Source organism: Hipposideros armiger, unplaced genomic scaffold (assembly GCF_001890085.2).
Source record: "Hipposideros armiger isolate ML-2016 unplaced genomic scaffold, ASM189008v1 scaffold_78, whole genome shotgun sequence".
NCBI lineage: Eukaryota > Metazoa > Chordata > Mammalia > Chiroptera > Hipposideridae > Hipposideros > Hipposideros armiger.
Window position 1 is genome coordinate 4034133 of NW_017731428.1, and position 27659 is coordinate 4061791.

Sequence of the window (27659 nt, forward strand, 5' to 3'; positions counted from 1 at the left end):
CTCTCTCTCTCTCTCTCTGTCTCTCTGTCTTATCTGGCCTCGTTTAATTATCTGGTAAGCTAACAGGGTTGACCAAGAAAAAGATTCTCTTTGCCTTTTACCAAAGAGGAAGCCAGAGATTAAAGTAATGAACTGAAGAGCTGTGCTAAACATAATGCAGTAAGTCTTAGAGCAATCTTAAGTACAAAGTACATTTTATATTTTTGAACAACATGTAGGCCTCCTGAGAGCAGGGACCATTTCTTTATTTTGTCAAACTACTAGAACCTGGCTGAGGGCGCTATAGGGGCCTCACTCACGCCATGTAGTTTTCCGTATTAGAGAAAGAATGAAGGTAAGACCAGAAGGGGCAGATAAGCCCGGGAGTATTTTAGCTGAATCACTCCTTCCTGCCGCCCATGGTTGCATGTTCTGTCTAATGGGGAGATGTCTGGTGACAACAGCGGTGACATATGACTCATTGGAAGGCAGTGTTTAAAAGCCCTTAATTCCTCACACCTGACCACTGTCCCCGTTTTCAGTACAGCCCAGGTGGCCGCAGAATGCAAAAGGCACCTCTACAGCGGACTCATTAAATTTGGATAATCGGCATTGACGTGAATGCGAATAAGTCCAGCCATTAAGCCATTGTGTCCGATATTAGTTGTAAATCAGAACGAACTATTTATAAATCGCAGGAGGTTTGAGAAAGCTTACTTTTCCAGGGTTTGCATTTGGTGTCAGTTCTTTTAAAAAATGTGCTTTGAAGTGGGTTTTTTTTTTTGGTCTTGTTTTGTGTGTATGTCATTTAAAAAAAATTTTTTTTTAAAAATTTGAGTAGAAATGTTCTTGCTCTCCTGGAAAATATCAGGCCTCATTTTGAAGTTTGGCTCTAAGGGACTCGTGCCCAGGTGTTCCCAGGGGCCACTCTCAGCCCCTCCAGGAGCCTTTTATTTCAAAGCTACCGTCATGTATGTTTAAAGGCCATTTTTCCCATTTTCATCGTCTTCCTTACTCATCCTTGTTCTCATCTTCCTTCAGCAGCTTTGCTTTCTTAGGAATGCTCAGTAAAGCCTGGGTTCCCATGTGGAATACTTGGAAATGAGCATCAGGCTCTAAGCTGGATTGTGAAGTCCTTGCGTGCAAATTCCGGGGCAGGCTTGCTGTTTGGGGGGGAATCTCCACAGCCCAGACAGGGAGCAGTGCTTACTCTTCAATGAGTGACATCTTGGATCATGACCCCAGGAACCAGTAGATCACTGAGTGCTCAGGGCATCTTACGGTGCTCAAAAGCATGTGAAGAATTCAAAATAATTCCTAGGCCAGCAAATGAGTGTAGTATCTTCTCCCCGTAGTATCTCAGTTTTGTTGTAATTATGACCTAGGAGGGAAAGTCACACAGCTTGGATCTTGTCTCCTAGTGGGCCGAGCACAGGACCGTGAGTTGTACGAGGCTACTGGTCCCGACACTGGTATGAACCAGTGATCTTGAAAGTCGCTTTGTGGTTTGGTCTGTTTTCCCATCTCTAAAATGAGTTGTTTGGACTAGATGATCTGCCTTGAAGATTCTTTCTCCCAATGCGTGTGCACTCGGTGTATTGTTTCCCTATTTTAAAATTAATTTTACTGGTACCCCTTACATTTTTTAATGTTTTTTTTTTTTCGGGGAGAGGGGTGGGAGGGGGACAGAAACACCTATCTTCTCTTCCTTTGTGAAATTTTACCTGGTAATGATTTTATACTGTCCGGTGAAATGGATGGGAAGAAATGCTAGCATTTATCGACTAGCCCCAAACGAGCTGGACATTATTGGGGCAGAGAGCTAACCATACAAGAAGGAGAAATGCTTCCTAAGGAAAAAGCGCACCCACAAAACCTGTGCTTCTCCGCATGCAGCCAAGTTGTGTCTCCTGGAAGGTAACATCCAGTTCTCAGCAGCAGTGTTAGCCCTTCAGCTGTAATGAATTTGTGAGTGTGAGACATTCCTCATGCTTGTGTTATCTGTTTGCGTTTTAGGACAACAGTAGTAGCAGCAGCTGCCTTCTTGGACGCCTTTCAGAAAGTGGCTGACATGGCGACCAACACACGTGGTAAGCAGATGGAGGCATGGCTTCCAGCCGCCAGGGAATTCAGCGTGTGGGCTCTTTCCCTTGGGGGTGGCGTCAGGAGAAGATAACAGCTTAAGTTATCAGAGCTTAGCTGACTCACATTTTAACTTTTTTTCCCCCTAACTTGATGAGATTCCACATGGTAGAAGTTGCAAATAGTTCTCCAGATAACAACGCACAAAAGAAGAAGAATAAAAAATAAAGGAAAGGAACCACTGTTTAGGCATGAGGTGGCTTGAGGTGCTTCCTGGCCATTTTAATGATGTGCTGATGGTAGAGCCTTGAGCTGTGCATTTGGTTGCAGTTGATTTTTCCCTCCTCACAGGGGTTGTCCTGAGGTTTTCCTTGGTCCCTTGTGGAATGGGGAGCAGTGAGAATGATGGGATAGACCATTTTTCTGGGCTCTGTAAAACGAGGAACACTTGTAGTGTCCTGTTGTGTTGTATCTGTTTATGTGTCTCCCGCATTTGACTGCAAACTCCTTGAGGTACAGACTATAACTTACTCATGTCTGAACCCTGCCAAACATCATAGCTGGAACAGAGGAAATGTTCACGGTTTCTTTATTCAATCAGGGAGCCAAGAGAAATCTTTTGAAAAATTGTAATGGTTTCAGTGACGACTGACACATACAGAGGACGAATAATAACATGTGAAAGGCATACAGAAGAAAATGAATACCCCTGAACGCCCCCACCATGATTAGAGCTAAGACATTACCCATCACGTAGAAACCAATGCTCAAACGGCGGTGCTTTCCTTGTCACTGCCAGGCACAGAACCCCTCCTGCCCCTTCTATTGCCTTATCTCTTCGGATCCGCTTGAGCACTGACAGCTACATGCTTGTTCTCCTCATTGTCATGGTGGCATCGGGAAATGTGGGTGTTGGGAGGTTGCTCCCAGCCACAGGGGAGTTTAGCTCCTCTGAAGCACATGGGGACTCCCAGTGGGTTTCAGGAGGCACACACTTACCATAGGTGCTTAGTTAAATAGTCACGCGAATTTGCAGTAAGCACACTTCTCATTCATTCATTCATTCATTCATTCATTCATTCATTCATTCAAGAAACTCGAAAACTGCTAATATGTCAGGCACTGTCATGAGGCCACAAAAGTCAATGCATTACTCTCCTTGTCCTGGAGGAACTTGCAGCTGAGTGGGGAAAAAGCAATGTGCAAATCAAGAATTTCAGTGTAGAAATAGTATGTTTGGTACGGTAATAGTGGTAGAACAGGGTGCTGGGGGGAACAAAAGTGAGCAGTTGACCCAACTCAAGGAGTTAGTTGAGCAAGTTGTCCCAGGGGAAGTGATATTTCTCCTCATTTCCAAGATGCCAGCAGTGTTTCAAAAGGCTCCCTAGGAGAACGTGACGGAAGTTTCCGAGCAGTGGTGTCTTCATCTGCTTCGTCAGTTTGACATCAGTCTTCACCAGTATATTTCTGAAGCCCTTGAAAAAAATTATTACATAGCTTAGATGTGTCCATTAGAGAAACTTGAGAAAATATAAAGAAGAATAAAACATTCAAGCCAGTGTTCACCACTGTTAGCATTACTGAATCTGTTTTATAATATTTCCTTAAACTTTACCAATACCTGGAATTGGACTTGCCAGTTATATTGATGTCTTTCTAGAATAACCATCAGTGTGTGTCTTTTTTCAAAGTTGCTCTACTATTTTAAAGAACTTAGATATCTGGCGGTGCATGTTTGAGGCTCTTTGATTCATAAATTTTTACATTTTAATGTTTAATTATTGGACGGGCCCTAAAGGATAGAATAGAAAGACACCCCAATTGTCCATAATTTCCTGCAGTGGAGAACCTAGCTTTTGCAGAGGCTGCACCCCAGAGTGGTTCTTGGTGGGAAATGGGAGACCCTGCAAGTTCTCATGGTTGAAGGGAGGAAAAACAGAGCAACTATTTGTGGGAAAAGAAACCAGAATAGCCTCTCTGTGGTGGTGATATATTTGACAGAAGACAAATAATGTCACAGTGAACAGACTCCGGGTTTGATATGTTTTTAAACCGTTTGATTTCAGGTCATTTTAGCGATGCCAGAAAACTTGACATCTCACCATGTCTAGAATCCATAGGCACTGGGGGAATATAACTTTTTATTGCATGTGGGATGGTGACACTCACATGACCTATAAAAAGTTTATGCTGGTTGGGGAGGAGGTATATTTTATGGAGAGGATAAGAAAGAAGCTTGCACGTACTTCTTATATGTTCAGTAAGCATCAGAAGTGATTTTTATTAAGCTAATTTTTACTTAAAATTTGAAAAATAGAGATCCTCTTGCGTTTAAGAAATGTATGTAGCAAAATGTATCACATTAAATCCACCCTCCTGGTATCCTTTGGGGTTTAATGTCATTTATGGACTTTTTTGCATGCATAAACCCATCTGGAAGGAAAAAAGCTAGTCACAGAATAATATGTAGAATGTTATATGTAATAAAGTACATCCATATGATCTTTTTCAAAAGGTAGTCCATCAGAAACATTGTCTGCACTCTATTATAATTACCTTTCTATGTCAGTTCCTGTAGATCTACCTCATCCTTTCTAGTGGACAAATGGAAATTCACTGTCTGGACATAGCACAATTTAATCATTCTTCTACTGAGGGATAGTTCGATTATCTCTGTTTGTTTGCTGTTACAAAATAAGCTGCAGTCAATGCCCATGCATACATCCATTTGGAGATCTGTGTATCATCTCTTTTTAATTGTGTACACATCTCCAAGGAAACGATGAATCTGTAAAAAATGCTTCAAGCTGTTTTGGTCAGCAGCAAAAATATTTGACCTTAAGGTCATGACAAGCTGTAACTCTAATACAGTTTGCAGTTTGATAGCCGCCCTTCACAGAAACAGAAATCCAGTGTCTTGCTTGGACCCTGTAGATGTGTTTTTCTAGTCCTTCTTACTGGAAGTGATAGAAGGGAATAGCAGTTATTTCTAAGTGTATCTCTTTTGGGCAAGATTCAGAATCTCAAGCTATCAGATCTCTGGTTTCCATTCCATATTGTTTCTCAAAAGAAACACCTCTGAGAGGCCTTTGTCCTTTTCAGCAGCTACTCTACCCCTGCTCTTAATACAATTTATTTAGGAACAAATTTTAAAGTTAGTCACCATATGAACAAAATCAACCTAGTCCTTTTATAACTATTGTTAAATAGAATGTGGAAATATGTTAGAACTCTATTTTGTTCATGTTTTTAAAATGAAAGAGTACACGCCACTCTTATCATTTGTGTATTTAGGTTAATAATTAAATTTTCATGGAGCTTAGGACTTTATTAGCACCGTAATACGTGGTACAGTTCCAGATTTTGTCGATTTTGCACTCTGGAACAAATACTGTATTTAACATGAAAGTACACTGTTTTTCTGTATTATTAGCCAAAGAGAATTAGCGTCTAGGCATTCAGCATGCATAGAACGCCAGACTTTGTGAAGCAGGTCCCCATTTTCTTCGTGTCCATGGTGGCCCAGCACACGGGCTGTTATAGGAGTTGAGAAATGTTCGATCTCACTGGCATGAAGTTGTCTGGGTTGCTTAAAAAAAAGAGAAAAAGAAAGGAAACTAACATGGGGGGAGGTTCTCAAGCCTCGCCAACAGAGGCAGTTTTGGGGAGTAGCATTTCACACCTGTAAGCACGCACTCGCACACACCAGGCCTGACTCTCCGTTTCAGCAGAAGGCAGGAGGATCGAGCTGATGGAACGCTCCTCCGTCTTAGTCAGCACTGGCCCTTCGTGGCTAGTGCCTCTGCTCGTGTCAGCAAGGGCCTTTGAAGAGCGTGATGCTGCGTGACTTTCCTTTTTGGCTGCCTCTGTAATTGCTTTGTAGCTTTGAAGCACCATCTCAGGGATGTTTAGATGATGATATGCCAAGCCCACGGTAAGGCGTTTGAGAGCCTAAGCAGGAGAGAAATGGATCCCCAGCCGACTAGATCGTCTTGAATGTCCAAAACCCTTTATACATCACTTAAAAATGGGCATGGTTTGGGGCCGGCCGAGTGGCTCAGTTGGTTAAGAGCTCGCTCAAGAGTTTGAGCTCTGAGCAACAGCGGTTCGAGTCCAGCCCGAGCTGAGCAGCCGCTGAGCTGCCAACAGGTAGCAGGATGGCTCAGCTAAAAAAAAAAAAAAAAAAATGGGCATGGTTTTAATATTGAAAATGATAGCTAACCTTTATTGAATACGTAACATGGGCCAGGCTCTGTCCTATGTGCTTTATATATTCTGAGTCTTTTTATTTTCCCAGCAGCCCCATGAGGTAGGTGCTCATGATCTTTATTTTAGGTGATGAAATCAGGACGAAGAAAATTGGCCTAACCTGACCAAGGTCACGTGGCTAGTAAGTGGTGAAACTGGGCTTGGCCCGGAGCCTGGACTGTCACCATTCAGTTACGATTTCTTATGTAAGGCGCTTCTGGATTTAGTGTAAGCTTATATTTACTTTCAAAGTTAATTGCTCCTGAATGTGTTAAAAAAAAAACAATCGATGTAGCACCTAGAGTAACAACTAGATGGGCAGCTAGGATGCCTGTTTCTGGCTGTGCCAGCTGTGTGACCCCCAAGGAATTTTATTTCACTTCTCGGAGCTTTCATTTGCCCACCTGTAACGGGATTTCCTGGGATGTGGGGTCCTAGATGGCCACAAGTAAGCTTTTCCGGCTCTAACATTCTGTGACTTGAAATCTTGATTTGGCACTGTTAAATCCATCAAATGTGAACGAAGCAAGGCATAGTCTAAATTTTCTTTTCTATATTATCTTTCCAGTTTCCAGTTTTTGCTCCAGAGACAAAGGGAACGGAAGAAGCAAAGTTAAGCAGAGAATAATGGAGGGGCGAGGATTAGTAGAGAAAAAGGGAAACTACAGATGGGCATTTGGGTCTATTTGCGTTATAAAGCAGGCCCCCTCGCAGACATAGTGTGTGGGTGAGAAGGATGGTGGAAGCTGGAACTTTTAAGACAGCTGTTGAGGTCCAAAGGTCAGAAGTGTGCTTTAATCAGTGAGCCTGGACTGCCAAGGTCCTGTGCATTGGTGAAAAACTCTCAGGCTTACATTGGAAAAAGGACTTGGTCCTTAGAAATATATTACGTTTTTAGTTTATGTCCCCTGTTCTTAGTATAGATTTTGTTAAATGCCGTGGTCTGCAGATCTGGCTGCATGGATCCCAATCACCCAGGAAGTTTGTTTAAAGTGCAGATTTCAGGACCCTGCCTCAGTAACCCTGGAATCAGAATAACTGGGTGGGACCCAGGAATCTCTGATTTAGGAAAGTCAGGCCTCTTGCAGTCTCGCCATAACCCACCTGTCCAGTGACGTCTCCGCCCATCTCTGGCCAGCAGTTCCACCCACAAAGAAATGCTTATTGTTCCCTGAAATCCTTAAAACCTTTAATCCATTTCTGCCCGCACGTGTGCATTCCAGAGCTGGAATGCCCTTCCCAGGCCACCCCCTTTCCGCCCCCCTTTCACGTTTGAGGATCTGCAGCGTGTCTTTCCAGAGCCAGTGAGAGAATCACACATCACCTGTGAAATTTTTGCCTCCTCTCTCCCACTGGAAAGCAGGTTTTACACCTCAGGGCCTCTGTGGCCCATGCTTCTGCTGCAGCGCTCACCTCACTGTGTTGTCACCATCTTCCCCACGAAACTACCCCTCTCTGAGGAACCCACACACCCAAATAGTAAGGATCTGGTGTTTTGCAAGATGTAGACACCTTTTGCACACAGCCCTAGGTTGCATCTGGGTGAGGAAGGCTGAAGGCTGTCGTCGCAGGAGGCTGGTACGATGTGGTCGTTGACCAGATCCCACTTGGGAGTTCAGAATTCAAATCTTGGTGACCCTTCCCTCAGGGTCGAGTCTCTGGTGGAATATGGGACTTCATATGTCACTGGAGCTGAAGAGGGCTCAGCGATTGCACGATGAAGCCAGGGGCAGGTGGTGAAAGGCAGCTGCCCTGCTTTGCCTAGGGTGCAGGTGGGGGGAAGAGAGAAAGAATCTTCTAGGGGAGGAGGTGCTGGGAAGTGGTTTCCGGGAGGCAACCAGAGTGGTTTTGTTTGCCCACAAGTTTTATTTTAACCAGGTTGTTTAATAGAGACTTCATGGGCCCTTCACTTCTGGATTGACTGGTGTCCAAGTCCTGAACTCTCTTACATGGAATTAGAGCCCTGTTATTTCAACCGAGGGAGCTACTTAGCCACAAACTGAGGGGGGAAAGAAATTAATTATTTAATAAAACGTCATAAAAAAGGTCCTTCTTGCAGGCCTGGAACTGAATATTCTTAGAATATGACCTTAAAGGAACGTGGACACATTCATTTGATTAAAAAGGCATAAAGCTGCAATCTATGAATCTATTGATGTGGCTACTGGTTTTGTCCTTTTACAGGCCAATTCAGGTTCCTCAGTTCTTTTTGGTTATGGTCCTTTGAATTCTTATAGGAAAAGAGAGAACTTAGGAGTGTTTGAGATAAGCTCAGCTATCATTTTTCTTTAAGAGTTGAGCTTATTGTTTTGAAAGATTCAAGGATAGCGTATGGATTTTTCTGATGATACTTCAACCGAGATTTTCTAGGTAATAGACAAGAGAAGGAATCTAGCATAAAGCATCTTCTGGAGCCTGGAGAAGTAGTTTTATAGAAAACTGGCTGAGGGTAATTTTACTTAGAGCCTGTTTACAGCTGTCGTAGGAGCTGTAAAACCTGATTTCCGGGAGCCTGGCACATTTTCAGTGCCCAGGAAACAGTTGCTGATTTGTGAAAAAATGTATAAAGTAAAGTCCTTCCTAGCTTGCTCGTGGAGTGGATGGGCCAGGAGCTGTATTCCTTGATATTTTAAAACATGAACCTAGGCATGCTGTTTAGACAATGATCTAGAAACTCTCGCTTGCCTTTCATTTTTGGGGTTTTGAACTTGACCTCTCGATGTTAATTCGCATGAAGTGTGCTAAGGAAGCCCTCAGTGAATTTTGCCCTGCTGATTACATTTTGAAAATTCTTATTGCTGAATTGTAGGTGGGTGTGGGGAGTAAGAACAAAGCTATGAAAAGTAAGAACATTTGTAGTCAGTTACAGTGGGACATTGGCTGGACCAGGATGAAGTTACCTTTCTCCCATATTTCTTTTTTGTAGCCCCCGCCCCGTTTACTTGCAGGCCTTACTTATGTCAGGACTTGACATGTCCTATGTGGGCTGTGGTAATGTTACACATTTTCACCACCTAAAATGGTAGCGACTTGGCACGTGTGGGGTTTGTTGAATGCTTGAAATGTCACTAGTGTAACTGAGGAACTAAATTTCTGATTTTTAGATCTTAATTTTAAACAGCCACATATGGCTAGTGGCTACCGTATTACATAGCACAGGAGTAAGGGAGGGTAACAATGCCTACGAAGAAGGGCTTATTCTGCTTTAACAGCAAATGTAATATTTTACTAGTCGCCTGACTTATTCTGTTGTGTATCAGATATATTCGGATCTGAAGTCATCTGATAGATTCTATTTTATCTCAGAAAGCTTTATCCAGGGCTTACTGTGTACCTGAGGCGCTGGGAATGCAAAGATCAGTTAGAAAGGGGGTCTAGGCAGGTGTGTGGTGAGGGTGTCAGGTGGAGGGGTACCTGTAAACAGTAATCATAACTCCAAAGAATAAATGCACCACTCTTCTTTTTAAAGCATGTTCATTTCATGCATCTCAGCGGAGGAGATATTATTCCAAAGAGAGTGAACATTGATTCTTGAGGTGGGAGGGGTAAACTTACTCTTTCTGTACAGCAGGTACAGATATGCATAAAATAATAAGCAGGCATACGTGTATGTCTGTGGAATTAAAGTTTTATGAGGAGAGGAGTGATTAGGGGAAAAAGTCCAAAAATGCTCCTTATAGGAACAGTCATGAGGAAAAGCCTCAGAAAATTGTTTTGTGATGAAGGTTTGGCTTTTAAGACAGGACATCCTTTTGCCTGTTGCCCCCTTCCGGGTGCATTTAAGGCATTTTCATGAACCTGAGGAGGGCAGTTGCTGTTAGATACTTTCTGGAATGAACAAGATTGGCAGAGTGAATTCGTGTTACTGCGCTCTGTAGCCGTGTCGACCAGCCGCCTAGGTTCAACAATAAGTGGGTTAAAGAGGCCTCCTAGATCGGCTTCCCTCCTCCTTGCTGTGCGTTTACCATTTGTAAATATTCTTTAACCACACATGGACGCGAAGAATGAGGTTAGTGCTGGGTTGTGACAAATAGCCCTTTATTAATGGGACTTTACAGGTATAATCCTTTTAATGAGGCTGTGGGTGAGTGTTCGTGTGTATACACGCATACAAATACACAGCCGACATCCATCACAACCTGTTTGTGTGTATGACTTAGATAGGTGACAGAAGGGAATCACTGGACTTGGCCTTAGCAGATTCTTGCCTAACAACAAAGAAACAGACTCACCTTCCCCAATGAGCAGTTGCTATGCAGAGCTCACACCCTTGCTGAGGGCTGGGGAAGCACCACCGCTTGGCATAACTCAGTGTAGCCCCATAATTTCCACCAGCCTCCCAAGCCACTCTATACTTAAATATGCCGTGTGTGTGAGGATTTATATATCTGTTTCTATGTTGACTCTCTATTATAGTCTCAATCTTATATGATGTACAAATGTAAAGAAATGTTCGTAAGTTGTTATTTATAATAGGTCACCTAGCTAAAAACTGCATGCCTAGTACGTGGGAGTAAGTGCAGCTTGAAGATATACGTTCTTCATCTCCTCTACAGAGATTTTGCAGCTATCATGGGCCTACTAAGAGGTGACATAAAACATATAACGCCGTTTCAAATGGGTTCATATGTGCGCGTTCTGCTTTGAGGTTTCATTATGTTGATGTTTTTCTATGCGGCTAGACTTGAGTCATTTTAGCACCACTCTACACATCCTGCTTAGGATAAAACAACTTTTAAAAAATGGTCCAATGAAGGTTAAGTTTGTTTTAGCATTTTCTAATTTTAAAGCTGTTATTTTTTGGTTTGCTTTATGTGAAACTCCGACTTGGTGTTGAGTCCAGGACCCTCGGGTGGCACATGTATTTTTAACATATTTTACAAATTGCACTATAGGGAAAGACTAGAAATAACAAAGGAATTCGTATGTTTATTGAGTATTTCTATTTTATAAATTTTTAAAAATAAGTTCATTTTTCTTCCACTCCCTTTTATGTTTTGGTCGAAGGAGCTAGGAGGCAGGTGTTTATTTGTTTGATTATTTTGATAGGCAGATACATATATTGCAGGAGATTTGGAATCATGAACCAAACATTGCTGATAATGAAATGAAATCCCTCCTTTCCAACCCCACTGATCTTTTCTTGCAGTTAAAGCTAATGACTGACAGCACCGTTCATTCTACAAGTGGCCTTTTCTTATTGATCTTTGGTTGGGTAGCAACAGTTGCCACAGATGCGGCTGTCCACTGTGGGCAGCCAGTGTTGTGTTTGGCTTTTTACCGTGTCTTTCCGAAATGACACTTGAAAGAGAGGTTATTGTGGGTTTGCCTGAAAGGCACTAACCTGAGTCCCACTTTCACAGAAGGGTCCAGGGCAGGATGTCACCAGAATGGTAAATTCTACCAGGGAGAGCTAGGAATATGCAAATTCCACCCCAACCGCATGTATCCTGTTAAGGCTTGTCCCATCACTAACCAGAGGGGAGCATTTGCTCTCTCTCAGTTCAACAGTATGACCCCATTTTGCCCTAGTGTATTTTCCCGGGTGATGCTTGAATGAGGATGCGTGCCGTTTTTTGTCTAATCTCAGGAGTCTTTAATATATGCGGGTGAAGGACACGTTGCTGGTGGTAGTGGCAGCAGCGGGAGGAAGGTCCAGGCGTGGAGAGGGTGTGTTTTTATGGGTGATTGGGTCAGGGTGTGTGCCGCATGGCTATTTGTGTCGTTAGGTGGTTTCCATAATGAAGTGGTGTATTCAGCACTTCCATCCTTCCGGCTTGCAGGACCGCCATGCACTGTGTGCACAAATGGTGTGGACTCTCCCGTCTCCCTCCGTCCCTCCCCATCCCAGCCCTTTCCTTTCCCTTGACTTCTTGTTTTGCCTTAATAACTAATACACTTCCTCCCCATCCTGCTGCCACTCACACAGACATGTCGTAGTCACTTTTGGTAAAATATTGATTAGCATTCATGAAAGAATGCAATTATGCTAGTTCTTACCGGTGAGGCAATGTTTTTTTTTCTTTTTTTTAAACAACGCTTTCTTGTGAGAGATGATTTTTGCTGTAGAACCGTGAACTTGGTTTGGCCTGCCCACCTCAGATAAAAATAACCGTTCGGAATGTAAATGTGAACTCGAAGACACTTGAAGTTGTCAAACTTGTATTTTTCTAGGATGAGTCTATGCCTCATCGCGTAGCTGCCTCCACTCTTACTACTCCCTCTAATAAAGCCCCCGCCGGAAAACACGCACAAACTGTGAAAACTACTTTGCAGTGACATTTTCACTTCAGCTGTGCGCATGTGTTCTGCTGTGGGAAAGAAGTGAAATTGAGAAGTAACTCAGAGAATAGATAAAGAATATTCACAAGGCTTTCCATCACCAAGAATCTGGCAGTGAAGCCTCCTGATACATTTTTAAAGAAATTTGATTTTTATACACTACGTTTAGAAACATATGTTGCCTAAAGTGACAATTACCTGGAATTTTTTGTTTTGTTTTGTTTTGACTTTGGTGTTTGTTTTTTTTATCGTAACTCTCTAGTCTTTTATTTTTAGGGAAGTACAGGCTTTTTCTTAGACCATCTAGGAATTAGTGCAGCCTTTCCATTTTTACAGGGCAAATATAGTCTCAGTGAGGTGAAGTCACTTGCCCAAGGCCACTCAGCTAGTCAGGGGACAGGGGGGATGCTCATTCTAGCCTAGGGCTCTCGGTTCCACGGTTTCCCCCAAAGCCACATGGTGAACCTCTTGGTTTAATGGTGAGGGTAGTCAAGTAGGAAAGGACATGGGCTGTGAAGGCGAAGCTCTGTTCTGTGTGCTTAGTCGGTCAGTGTTCATAAAGATTCTCTCTCTCTCGCTCGCTCTCTCTCTCACTCTCTCGCTCTCGCGCTCTCTCTCTCTCTCTCTCTCTCTCTCTCTCTCTTTCTCTTTCTCTGACTGTCTTGTTTATATTTTAATCATCTGGTATATTGGAAATAAGCATATTGATCTGTAAGAATAGCTAGGCGTCTTCCATCTACATTGTCTTAATTTTATGAATACATCTATCTGCATACACACACACACACACACACACACACGCACACTGTGTTTTTTGATTCCCAAATGTTTAAAATTGCCATGGGACTCTTATTTCTAGTGACAGATACGGCTATGGAAATCTGCAGCATTTCCTGCTGTGTGTGCCAGGGCCCAGGGACCCTGGTTACCATGGAAACTAATATCCAGACGCTGGGTGGTACTTTCCTTTAGAGCTGCATTTGCCTGCATTTCACAGTTCAATACGATGCTGCTTCTTCCTTCCTCCTTTAAAATAAGAAAAAGGGGGAAAGCTGAGTGATTAGGAAAAAAGAGACTGTTTCTGCTCAGGCAGAAAGAGACCTTTAACATGCACCCTTTTAATGTGATTGTCAGTAATAGGGCAGTACAGTTACCCAAAGATGGCCAAAGGTATCTGATAAAATACAAAAGAATTGTGGAGGAGACAGTGAGAATGGAGCCTTCTTCCCGTGCTGATGACCTATAGGCTTCTCTCTGGGAATAACAGGCAGGGAGGGCTGACCTGGGCTTTACTGCACTGACTGTGATTCAGTCTGTTCAGCTGTAGAAGACCTTCCGCTCTCCCGGGTGCCTGCCATCCTGCATTTCCTGACTCCGCCCTCTCAGAACCCACCCTGACAACTGGATCTAAGGCCTGGAGAGCTTGCCTGGATTTTAGCCCCCGATTGCCCACGTAAGCACGTGATTGTCATCTGTGCTTGTTGAAAGGTGGATGCTGATTATGAGAGCGATACCCCGTTTGGATAATACGATTTAAAGCCAAGTGCAAGCTGTGTTGCTGGTCCTGGAACTGGATGAAATAATGAGCCATGTAAATGCATCTCTGATGTCCCAGTGGCATTGGTGGCCCTGTTGGACACTGGCCTTAGTTGGCTTACAGCATGCCTGTGCTCTGGGGTTTGTTTTCCCAAATGTGTTTGTATCAAGCTAATGGTGGGACAGCAAGGTACCCCGGAGCTGTTGCCTGTCATAGGTGGCAGGGATCTTAGCCCAGCCTTGGCCTTCAGGACTTACTGAGAGCCCCTCTACCTGTTGGAGCACTCACCTAGCCTCTCAGCTGCTTTGTCTCATTGAGGATGGTGGTAGGAAACTCCATTTTGCAAACCAGGGAAACCAGCTTGGTGACTTGAAGTGACTCGGTTAAAATGTCCTGCAACTTCAGAGCAGCGGAGCCTGGAGTGTGCGTTCCCTCTGTGTGACCCTTCAGCCCCACAGTCCCACCTCGGAGATCAGTTATATATCTAGAACCACCTAGGAATTTAGACCAGGGTTTCTCAATCTCGGCACTATTGACATTTTTGGGTGGGACGATTCTTAGTTGTCAGCGACTATCCTGTGCATTGTAGGATGTTTAGCAACATCCCTGGTTTCTACCCCCTCCCCCGCCACCCCCAGTTGTGAAAACCAAAAATATCTTTAGATGTTGCCAAATGTCCCTTGGGGGGCAAAATGGCTCTGGTTGAGAACTACTGAGCTAGACCTTTTAGGTGATTTTATGTGGCAGTTTAATGGAACTGGGGCTGTGCCTCTTCGGAGGCAGTTATGTACAGCTTGGTTCGTGCAAGCTAGGTTTTAAATTATTCACAGCTAAGTTATGATTTTAGAAATTTGACAGGCCGTGCATTGTTTCATGTGAGAAATGATGGCTGTGCTACTTTGCCTGTATGAAGCTTTGTGCAGAGGTCACATCTTACCAAGACAGACGGCTTCCTTTTTACTGGCAGGTCGTTTCCCAGGGTGAACGTGCACACAGCTTTTTTTTCCCCCAAAAGATTAAGTTGAGTAAGAACAGTGATGGAGTTTTCATTACAGACGAGCTGGTCTCCTTTATGGATAGGCTGAGCCTGGGTCAGGAGGCTGGTTCCAGGCTCACGCTGTCCCATCACAGCTGTGTGGCCTTGGTGGGTCACCACCTCAGCTTTGCCCTCTGCGAGACGTCAGTTGAGTCTGCTGTACATGCTTGTCAGGGTGACTGTGGTGCTCTCACATGAGGTTGTGGCTCTGAAAGTCCCAAACAGCTGTGACACAAGGTCACATGCTCCTGGATCACATGACTCCTGGGGTCCCTGCTCACGTCAGACCAGGGGGCTCCTCGGTCGCCCGATGCCACCTTTGCTTGCCTGCCTGCTCCCTCCTTTCTGTCTCTGTCTCCTAGACCTGTTTACATCACGGTTTTTCCCCCTGAAAGACTTCTTTTGACATTTTTAAGATTCCCCTTGATTCTGTGGGCTTTATTATTATTTCGTTTACTACTCTGACATTTATTTTGTTTATAATTATAAAAAATATTTATGCATTATAAATATTAAATATAAGTATAATTATTAGTTTATTATATTGCCTGTTAGATTTGGGGTATTCTAATATAACATGAATAAATTTTTATTTTTATTTACCTTAATGTCTTTTGTTTTCCAGCTTTATTGAAGTATGATTGACAAATAAAAATTGTGTATATTTGGGTTGTACAGTGTGATTTTTTTAAAGGTATACCACATTGATGCTTTAATATACATTGTGAAATGACTACCACAGTCAAGTTAATTAACAAATCCACCGCCTGACATAGTTATATTTTTCGAACGAACTTTGAGTGTTTTAGCCATCTCCCTCATGCATGGCATGGACTCAAAATGTTCTTCTCCCTTCCCTCACCTGCAGACCTTCGCTGATCCTCTTAAGGAGTCCCTCCTCTGGGAACCCCTTTTTCAGTCCACAAGGGGTCTGAGCCCCACTGTGTTCCCTTCCTGGAACCTGGGCTCCTCCTGTTCTGTTACTGTCCCCGTACCAACCTGTGAGCTTCCTTGAGGTGAAGACTTGTTCATTTATTAACAAATAACGAGCACTACAGTGAGCCCAACACTTTTTAAAAAAATTGTGATGAAATTCACATAACTTAAAATTAACCATTTGACAGTGAACAATTCAAGTGGCATTTAGTACATTTGAAGTGTGCACAGCCACCACCCCTGTCTTGTTTCAATGCATTTTCATTGCCCCAAATTACATCCTGGCTCCAGGATGAAGAAAAAGTTTTGGAGGTGGATAGTGGTTGGTAATGGGCCTACAATAGTGTGAATGTACTTAATGCCACTGAACTGTACACTTAAAAATGGTTATAATGCTCAGAGGATTTTTAGCTTAGTAAAAATTCTCTGTATGATACCATAAGGATGGATATATATCAGTATACGTTTATCCAAATCCATAGAATGTACAACACCAAGAGTGAACCCTAATGTAAACTGCATACCGTGAGTGATAATGCTGTGTCAGTGCAAATTCATCAGTGATAACAAATGTGTCACTCTGGTGGGGACGTTGATAATGAGGGAGGCTGTGCATGTGTGGGGAGGGGGGTATATGGGAATTCTCTGTACCTTCCCCTAAATTCTGCTGTGAACTTTAAACTGCTTTAAAAACATAAGATCTAATTTAAAAAAGCGGTTATAGTGGTAAATTTTATGCTGGGTATATGTTACCACGAAAACCAAAAACCCATACCCACTAAGCCATTACTCCCCATCCTCCCCCGCCCCCCTTTGGCAACCACCCTGGCACTGTTCTGTGTTTTATTCATCATTGTACGCTTAGCCCCTAACATAGTAGTTGCTAAATAAAACTTGGTTGAATGAATGAAAGGAGCTTTTACTTTAACCCTGATTTGTCTTTGTATACCTCTTCAATAGCTATATAATGAGAAAAGTTATCTTTAAGGAAACCTCTTTTAATTGTTTCACTAGAATTTATTTTAGGGTTTCTATTTCTCTACTAATAGCTGCATAAAAATGCCTCTTAAACCAAAGCTACTTTTGTAGTTTACCTGCCCATCTTGGTTATTTTCAGTTGACATGTTGGGCCTATAATGGTGGTCCCTGGTCTGTACCTGGTCGTGTCTGTTGGATACATTCAAGATCAAAGAGTTATTGCATCTTTCAAATACACGTAGTGATGGTCAAATATATACCTTTTCTTACAATGTTAACATTTTTGATTACTTACTGTTTATTTTATGAAGGAGAAAGAAAATGTAACCATCTTTTCAGAAATTAACGTTCTTAACCCTACGTCTTCCTTGAAATATAACTGCCTTGTTCGTTCTTTTCTCTATGCTCACAACTCACAAAATCGTGTTCTTCCCTGTTACTCTATAATTTATAAAATCGGATTGCAGTTGGCTTGGGTAGAATTTACTTAAGCATAGTTGAGCCTTTATATTTTCCTTCTGGCATGGACAAAAGCATCATTAATTATGAATATGAATTCCTTTTGCAAAATGACAAGATTGAACATTTCCTCATGCCAGCATCCCAGCTGTCTCATTTTGATGCTCAACAAAGACTTTTTAGAGGTTGTTTTTAATGGCCATGGTATCAGATATTAAAAAAAATAAAAAATAAAACTAAAAAGAATGCAAAGTAGCTTACAGTTCGTTTGTCTAGAAAAAAAAAACATAATGAAAGGTTTTTGTGTAACTGGCCATTTCTACTCTTGTGATGCATTTGTGGTCTCAAAGTTTTGGCCATGGCTACAAACCAAAGGATCGTTTCTTCTCTTGAAAAGTGTTCTGCTGTTGACAGAAACAAAATTCCATTTGTTCAGATAGATGATCAGTCCTTGAGAATCCTAAGGCTTAGGTCACCTTTTTGTTTTCCAAAGAGCTAAAGCTCACTCTTGGTTTGGTGATGGCGATGGCAGTGGTGTCAGTAGCCACCGAGAGCTGAGCCCTCACTGGGTAGTCACTGATCCATGACGGCCTCTCTGCAAACAGGGGGTAGCTCCTGTTATTACCCCTGCAAGAGGTGAACTGGGGTCTGGTTCCAGAGTCTTGAGGTTTTTAGCCACCATATTCTATTGTCTCACTCTTGAGTATGTGTCTGCTCAGCCATCGGTTGACCATCTCAGTAAGATAGTTTCTGATGTTCTCACTTGCCCTGCATCCCGTGGTATTTGCTGCCAGAGAAGTTGGCCCAGATATGGCAGTGGGTTCCTCTGTGCTGGAACCCTGGGAAGAGATTGTCCCGCCTTTGGCCTCCAGCTGGGGTTTTCTAGTCTGGAGATGGGCCTGTATTGTTGCATTCCTTTCCAGGCTGTCAGATAAACCAGTCTTTTTGGGATTTCCCTCTTAAGTTTAGAGCCCAAGGCCCACTGCGCGCGCGTGCACTGGTATTTGGTAATATATATGAATGTTGAAAGACTGGGTTTCTGTTCCCAGTTCCTTGGGTGGGGATGTTTAATGCCACTATTCCCCTTTTATTTTTAAATTAAAAAAATTTTTTTTTGAATTTTGGACCTCTTCCTTTTTAACCAAAGACATTTGGGTGCAAGAAACTTTATTATTATTATTAGTTTGCTTCTTTTAAGTGAACGTCCTGTAGCATTAAACACAAGAACATCAGGCTTAAGCCCCATGGAAATAAAATGGGGCCAGATGGTTCAATGTACTGTTGATTTACTACCTGGAAAACATCAGGAGAGAGGGGCCAAGATGGTGAAAAGGTCATAGGTTGGAGAAAGAAGGGCTGGAATGACCATTTGTCAGTGTTAAAAAGGCAAGACAAAACATTTACCCCTATTTCAAAGCCTATCCATTTTTGTTTTCTTCAAGAATTTGGTTCGGGTTTCGATTTGACTTCAAGAAACCCTCTTGTTTTGTTTGATTGTGTTTAGTATAAATTCAGCTTGAAATGCCATTTCACGGCACTACCTCTAATCACATACTGGTTCTGTGCACACGCACCATAAGGAAAGTGTCCCTGCTATGTCATTGCCCCTCCCTACTTTGTTCCCCTTTAAGTAAAGGGACTGCTGTGGCATTCAGCTGCCCAGAGCTGGCCTTGCAGCAGCCACTGGCCAGGCACCGGCCCTCACCCCTCGCGCTCCATCCGGCCTCCCTGGCTCCAGGCTTCCCTGTGTCTCACGAGGACCAGACTGGCCGTTCCAGCCTCCTCTGCAAATTCTCACCCCACAGGAATTGAGGCTAGGGCCTTCCTGTTCTCTGAGCCTCAAAACCAAGTGCTTCTTGTCCTGGAATGGGGCCTCGATCCCCTGTCTCTCTGCTGCTCCTCGGATCTACTTAAGGATTATTTGCCCTGTGTGAAAAGGCAGCATTGAAGTGTCGCCCTGTCGGTTATGGGTTCCAGCTGCTGTGCCACTGATGGCTGTGTCTCCCCCAGGAAGCTGCAGCAATAGGGCTGAACCCAGCATGCGGGAAGCCACCGAAGACAATGGTGGGCGCACAGGCTGGTAAACAGCTTCCCACCCTGCTCTCACTGCACATGACAGCGACCGCAGAGATCATTTCAGCGTGAAATGTGGACGAGGGGAATGATCCTGGTGCGCACGCTACCTGTTGTTAGAGTGAGAAATGGCACAGCGTGCTGGTTAAGAACCTTTTATTTGGATTGAATCCCAGCTGGCGCTTGTTTTGCAGCGTGGCCTTTGGCAGGTTGCTTTGAACTCTGGGTACCTCAGTTTCCTCATCTGTAAATTGGACTTAATACCAGCACCTGTGTAGGACTGTGGGGCAGAGTCTTTGAGAATGTGTGTTAAGGGTCTAGTTCTGTGCCTGATGTACTCGCCTTCACGTGTCAGCTATTAGCATATAAGGAAAGCTGCTCCCCATCAGTCCACATGACTGTGCCAGGCACTATGCTGTGTACCTGGTATAGATGATATGAATTAACCTGTATAGAAAGTAGTTCTGAGGGAGATGCTGGTGATTTAAACTAAACAGCGGTCAGGTTCCCTCTATCATTGAAACCATTTAAAATATATTTGGGATGGGTACATTTTCATTGTGGATATTTTAAAGATTTACAACACACACACACACACACACACACACACACACACACACACACACACACACACACACACCAACAACAACAACAACCCAAACTGAGCCCAAAGTAAAAGCGGTACCTTTCATGCTTGAAATGGCCCCTCCCACGTAAACCACGCATAAGAGTTCTGTGGCTGGCATGTCTGCTGAGATGCTGAGTGGAAGACCAGTTGCTTCCCTGTGTTGTTTTGGACTCCATGAGACACATTAGACACGCCTGCGGACGGTTCCTAGAGTCAGCTTCCCACCTGGGAGGAAGCTGAGAGCTGTAATCCTCCTTTTTGTTTCTAATGCCGGCAGCTGGGATCCGCTGCATGCCAGGGAAAGCTTCTACTCTGCGCGCTGCCACTTATCCCCAGGTGGCCTTGAATAGATTATTAACTTGCTGAAATGTGATTAAGGAGCTCCTTTCCTGTGGTCTACAGAAACCACCGCTCTGGCCGTGAGGGTCTTTGTGGCCTGGCTTAGTCGTCCTCCCCGGGGAACGAAGACTGGGGTTGAGTAACGAAGGCCTCCCTCTCCCTGCAGCGTGGCTGGCTGTGAGAGCCCCTTGTAGCCTCACCTGCTTTGCTGCGGGGCCGTGCCCTTCATCCATTCCGTAGACACACTGTGCCTGGCACAAAAGAATGCTCTCCAACACGCGTAATGGGTTGTTGAGTTTCTCCGTTAAGAGTACATAGGTGGTCAGTTCCAGGGTGTTCTTTCAAAGCGATGAATATAATATATATTCATATAATATATATGAATATAACAACATACTATTAGTGTAATAGGTATATTATATACTGTTAATACAATAGAAATGCTGTATTGGATCCTGGAAGCTAAGTTCCCTAGTTGTGGCCTGTAAATAACCTTTGTTTTTCCTTCTCATCGTCCTCCCACCTTTATCTTGGAGTAATGCCCCCCTCCCAACATGTCTCCGAGTCGCTCAACTTCCAGCAGCTTCGTTCTTCCCGCTTTTAGCCGAGAGGGGAGGCAGCAGTGGACTGGCAGTGGCTCCCAGAGGACTGATGTCTGGGGGTGACTCATCCCCGTCACCGCCCGGGCTACCTGACGGGCCCTTGCCTGGTACTCCATCTCAACACCCAATTCCTGAGCCAGAGGTTGAGTTGATCCGCTTGGGAGAAGCCCTCCGTTCCAGATGTGGTGGTCTCATCCAGGGACAAAGAAGCTGCCATTTAAAAATGTCTTCCTAGGAACCGTCCATCTTTTGCACGTTAGGTACTGAAAACTGAAGCTCTGATGTGACTCTTTGATTTCCCTGTGTGTCTCCCAGGGCTTAATACATAAATAATGACCAGGAGCACCTGACTTACTATTTTGCTAGATTACTATATTACTAGATACTAAAAAAGAAACGTCCTGAAGAGGACAAGGAAGACGAAGTTCAAAGAATGTCTTGGCAGCTATTGGAGGAGATTTTCATTAAATCCCAAATGAATGGGTTCGTGAAATTAATTCCCCTTTTGAGGGTAACGGTTGGGTTTAGTCCTAGTTAAATCCTGTACAGAGTGTTGTGTGAATTTTCTCCCATTGAGGCATTAGGCAGCTTTCCAAGCTCTTTCTCCTAGACCTTCTCGCAAATGCGTGAGAAGTGTTGAGGTTCTCACAATCTATAAACCTTCTATTGGCATTCTCTGAAGTACATGTTGAGCCTGGATATGAGAGATTTATGAGTCAACTGATACTGTGGGTTTCTACAGCGCATCCAGGTTTTCCACTGTGACCAAATGATGGTTCCTTGGTTCAGCCAACATACTCTGAGCATGTTCCACGGTTAGAGGACAGGGCCGGCTTTTGGAAAGAGCTCCTGAGGAAGATCAGGCAGGGATTTGGGCCCAGCAGGGCAGACTGTCCAGAATGGGAGAGAAGGCATGTCCCTCAATAGCTGTCTCTCAAAGGAGAAAGTGACCATGCCTATGGAAATGGAGGTAGTCTTGAATCTTCCTCGGTGGGCAAAGGAAGAACCTGACCTTTCAAAGAAGGACAGGGAACCATGTAGGACAAGTACTCATTCATCATGCCGAGATTGACTCTAAAAGCCAATAGGTCATTTGTCAGATGGCATCTATTGTCATACTGCTTAACCTTCTCTCTGTAGCAAAAACAGGGAGGGAGGGAGATGGCAGGACGGAGGGAGAGCGGGAACACACAAACCATGCAACCTGGCTTTAGAGGTGAAGAAACTGAACCTGTCGAATCAGGCCCCTGCTTAATCAGTTTTTAGCTCATGGAATGATGAGGCAGGGTTTGGATACGGCGTCTAAAGGACCGGGCAGGTCACATGAATGAATGAATGCAGTCAGGCTGCCAATGGAAAAGCTTGTGCCCTGTCTACAGCAGGCGGTGACACTCTGGCCAGTGTTGTCTTGTTGAAATGTGGGCCTAGATTTTTCGATTTGTAGGAACTGCACTGTCTGATAACGTGTTTGATGATGATGGAAAATTCTATTTCAATTGGATTACTTTAAATGTAAGTGCCACCTGTGACTCATGGTTACCATGTTGGGCAGCACAGTTGTAAACACAGCCAGAACCTGGGCATCATGGGAAACCTTCTGATTTTTGAGTTTGCAGGTTAAATTTGGCTCACGGACTGTCACTTGATCACCTTTATCCAGATAAAGATTCTGAGGGAGCCTTTACAAAGTCCTAATACTTGGACCTTGCTCCCTGATGGTCTAAGTTAACTCATTTGAAGTGGGGCTTGGGAATACGTATTTTCTAAAGCTCCCAAATGGATTCTGAGTGCAACCAGGGTCAGGAACCACCCTGAACATTGGAGGATGACAGCTCAAGATCCTTGTGGATTTTCAAATGCCAAAAAGCCACTACATACAGTGTGCAGTTGCTTTCAGAGTCTACACGTGTTCAGTGAGGATGGCTACTCTACCTCTTAGAGTAGTTGCAAAGATTAAATAAAACCTTTGGTTAGGTGAAAAGAACAAACTTGAGTTGAGATGCAGACACTAGGCTTGATTTAACTAAAGGACTTGTCTGCACAAACCAACCTTGACTCGGGGAGGAAAAACTTTTTCCTGCTACCCTCCTAGGTTCTCCGGCTGGGGCCCTGTAAATTTGAACTGAAAAAAGACAGATTCACAAGAGAAAAGCATACAAATGCATTTAATGCAGGTTTTATATGACATAGGAACCTTCATAAGGAAATGAAGACCCCAAGAAATGGTTAAACCTGAACTGTTTTTTTTAGAAGGTTTGATGAAGAGGGGGAAGTTGTGGGAAGTGGGATATGAGATGGGCTTAAGCTAAGGATAGTTACCGGAGGAAAACAGGTAGCAAGACCTGTTCAGTCAAATCCCTCCCTCAGAGTCCCTCTGTCTTTGGAGATAAGGTGCTCCTTTCCTCCTGGGATGGGGAGGGCGCGTCTCATATCAGGGTCTTAGGGAGAAAGGGAGGTCAGAATCCTTCCTCCACCTGCTGTTTCTCAAATGCCTTCAGTTTAAAATATTGCCTGTGTTCAGGTGGCTTCTTTGGGGGTGGCGTATCCGGATCCCCTTCACCGCTTATGGTGTTCACACCTGGCCTTGGCAAGACTGTAAATCAGCACTTGCCATAGACTGTAGAATTTCTTAATACGTAGTCTCACTTAGGTGTGTTTAAACCTTCGAATGCCAAGGGTCCCCTGAAGTCCCACTCTGGAGCAGAAATGGCAGACACATGACAGACGCTGTGACCTGGGTCTCTAAGATTCCAAAGCCGGTGCCACCCCCAGATTTATACGTTGAAGTGGAATGAAAAGGACAGAAAGGTGAAGGAAGATGGGTGTTTTATAGTTTAAATAGTATCTTAGGCACGCATGTGTGTTTTTCATGCGAAAAGTCAACACCTTGCCTTTGGTGTGTGAAGTTTCATGATGGCGGAAACCAGGTCTGCCTTGTTCGTTGTGTTTCCAGGGGCCCAGTACATTGTAGGAACTCATGAAACCTTTGCTGAATAAGGGGATAAATTAGTGCCTACCAGGCCCTGCACTGAAGTGTCAGGTTTATTTGAGAAAGATGTTTTCATGCTTCTTGTTGTAGAGGATTTGGAGAGGTTAATTAGTTTTCCCAGGGTCAGAGAACTAAACGGCCGAATTAGGATTTTAAAGTCTGGATTGTTCCTATGAGACCGTGCTACTAGCGTTCTTTCCATAAATATGTATGCCAACCCCTAGCTACATCATCTCTGAAAGACATGCAATGGATCAAAGGGGTATCAGTGGGGATCATGGTTTAGGAGGGATCAGCCCCAACCTTGCTCTGCCATACTGAGGCTATCCCCCCAAAAGCTCTTGGGGATCAAAGACCTTTAGGGGAAATGCTATATTTGATCTGCTTTATATCAAGCAGCGTGACCAGTGCTGGACACACAACAGGCATCTAGTGAGTACCTACTGATCTGATTCAGAAAACATAAATAACTATTCTTGTATTTCTCTTTTGACGAGAAGGGAGTGGAACATTTAACTTTTAGAGGTAAGCAGGCACCTTTTAAAATGTGTAGCCCTCTGCCAAGAAATGATTTAAAGGAGTTTTCAAACTTCCTTGGGATTCATGTAACAGAGGTAGGTGCTTTCTTTCTGAAATATACTGTTGTAACGTTGCCCTTGCCTGGTTCTCTTCAGGTTTATACAACCTCTAAACCTCCCTCCCCCATAAAGAAAGAAAGAAAGAAAAAACCTACATACACTGCATCTCCCCAAAGTTAACTTTAATAATTTAAAACAGGATTGTCAGCTGCAGCCTGTGTGCCAAATCCAGCCTGCTCCTGGCCCATGAGCTCAGAATAGTTTTTTAAATAGTTGAAAAAAAATGAAGCGTAATGTTTCATGACATGTAAAAGTTAATGTGAAATGCAAACTTCAGAGTCCATCCATAAAGTTTTATTGGAACACAGCCAGCCTGTTGTTAGGGTTTGGTCTATGGCTAGTTTGGTGCTACAAAGGCAGTGTTGAGTAGTTGTAACAGAGACTGGATGACCCACAAAGCCTATTACTAAAGAGCCCTTTACAGAAAAAGTTGGCCGACCTCTGATTTAAGCCGAAGTAGCTTGGGGGAGGAGAGAGTGGGGACTAAGGTAGAGGTGGAAAATGTTTCCCCTTACCTATTCCCTGCCTTTGGCAAAATGTAAACATTTAAAATGAACCTTTCTTTTAAAAGGGTTTGCCCCCTCCTTCCCGATTTGTATATCTCTGAATTGAGAGTTTTGATTGGAGAAGACAAAAGAAAAAATTAGCAATTTGGTGATAACGGAGGCAGCCAGAGAGAAGGATCTTTCTTACTCCTTTCCCTTCCGTTTTGCACCCTGTGTACCTTTAAAATTTCGAGTAGTCAGTTCTTCTTTTTGCATCACGTGGTGAGCACAGCATGAGAATGTTCATCCGACTGACTTTATTATGTCTCCAGTGAAGAATACCTGACAGGACACAATCAGTAGTGCCAGGTTCCTTTCCTCAGCCTGTGCTGGGTGCCTGTGGTTGGCTGCCTCACAGGGATGCCACTGCCAGGCCTCTGGCCTACGGTGAGGTTGCATTTTGCCCTTTCCAGGAGCCTGTTGTGATTGGGTTCACGTTAGGCTGCATCCGAAGCCGAAAACCTCAGATGAAAAAAGAATTCAAAGGAACTGAGACATGTTTTTCTTGACGACTTAAGACTCATAACATCTACAGGGAGCTGGGTCTTTTTGTTTTGGTGGGGAGTGGCCTGGGAAGCCAAACCATGGCCACATTAACATTCAGGGTGACAATATTAGCCTTGCCATGGCCAAAGTTTAGGTTTGAGTATGTGCTTCCATTGGACCCGACCTGTGCAGGGCGACGGAAGGTCTGTGAGGCTGCCCACCGCTTTTGCTTGAGGATCTCAGCTGGAAGTCTCTGGACAGCAGTGAACGTGTCGAATTGATGACAGTGGGTCTGTACCATGGAAGGTCAGCTGTCCTGAAACCTGAATTAGATGGGGAAGGACTGAACCAGACACGAGCAGTGTCACTTTTGCTCACTCCTTTATCTACCTTATTGCTCTCTCCGCATTCCTACAGTACCTTTCCTTTTGAAAGAATTTGATCTTTCTTACAGCCGTTATATTGTCCATGCACCTGAAGGGATCGAGTCCAATGTGAATGTCCTGTTACACATTCTCTGTGATGATTAATTTTTTAAAAATCACATCAGGAATAAACACCTCCTCATTCCTATCTTCACAAAGTCTTCATGTGTCCGACTTGCACTTGGAGGCTCTTTGCTAGTTTTCTTGATCTAAAAAAAAAAGTGGCTGGGGACGGGGGGGATTGATTGAGTGTGGTAAATTAATGAGGAAGGCATCACACCCCAAATATTATTCCTATGAACAGGGTCTACCTCACACCCTTGTTAGAATCAAATGTAAAAGTCCTTTGAGAGATATAACCTGCGTGTGAGTGTTCATAGCACCACTAGTCACAATAACCAGAGGGTAGAAACAGCCCAGCTGTCTATCATGGGCTGAAGGGATAAACAAATTGTGGTCTAGACACACAATGGAATATTATTCAAGCAAGAAAAGAATGTGGGACTGCTTGGGTGAACCTTGAAAACATTATACTACGTGAAAGTCAGACACCAAAGGTGTCACATAGTGTAATTTTGTTTACTTGAAATATTCAGAATAGGTAAATCCACAGAGACAAAAAGTGGGTTTGTGGTTCCTAGGGGCTGCTGGGAGCAGGAATGAGGACTAACTGACTGCTTAATGGGCATGGCAGTTTATTTGGGGGCGATGAAAATATTTTAAACTAGATAGAGGTGGTCATGGCACAGCATTGTAAATGCACTAAATGCTACTTGAGTTGTTCGCTTGAAAGTGGTTGATTGTCTGTTATGTCAATTTCACGTCTATTAAAAAATACACACACAGAACCTGCATCAGTGCTACCACAAATGGTATGCTTGCTGAATTGCCAGCTGTCGGTCCTTGATATGCTCGGTCTCCAACCTGTAGTAGAGGGAGAACTAAACACACCTTCACACATGGGGAGCCCGAGGCTCAGGGGCGGTGGAACTTGCTCAAGGTCATGCCATTAGGAAGTGTAGGATTGGCTTCTGGGTTTTCTGTGTTTCATACATCTTCATCGTTTCCACATGCTGTTTGCTGGCAGGGTGACAGGAGAAGCTGACAAATTGGATAGACGAGTGAAGGATTGGTATTCCTCTAGAAACTTCAAGTCTGCCTCTCTAAGCAAAAGGCAGAGTTTTCTTGACTTTTCCCACCAAGAGGTTGGTTTTTGCTCTGATTCTTACTAAAAGCATATTTTTGGCCTGGTTATTTCTCCACCTCCTTGAGCTGGTTTTTGGTCTTTGAAAATAGAAAGAATAAGAATTATTATTTGATGAGGGCAGCCAGTTAGCTCAGTTGATTAGAGCGCAGCGCTCTTAACACCAAGGTTGCCGATTCAATCCCCACATGGG

The 27659-nt window shown here is 43.7% G+C and overlaps 1 protein-coding gene across 1 annotated transcript in view; it reads left to right on the top strand.

Moving 5' to 3' along the window:
* Window positions 1-21196, top strand: part of LOC109383221 (metastasis suppressor protein 1-like) — a 45927-nt gene extending 24731 nt beyond the window's left edge. The window contains exons 3-4 of the mRNA XM_019643448.1: window positions 1996-2069; window positions 21114-21196. Of these exons, the coding sequence (XP_019498993.1) occupies window positions 1996-2069; window positions 21114-21181 (142 nt within the window). The 3' untranslated portion in view covers window positions 21182-21196. The remainder of the gene's footprint in view (window positions 1-1995; window positions 2070-21113) is intronic.
* Window positions 21197-27659: the final 6463 nt, after the last annotated feature.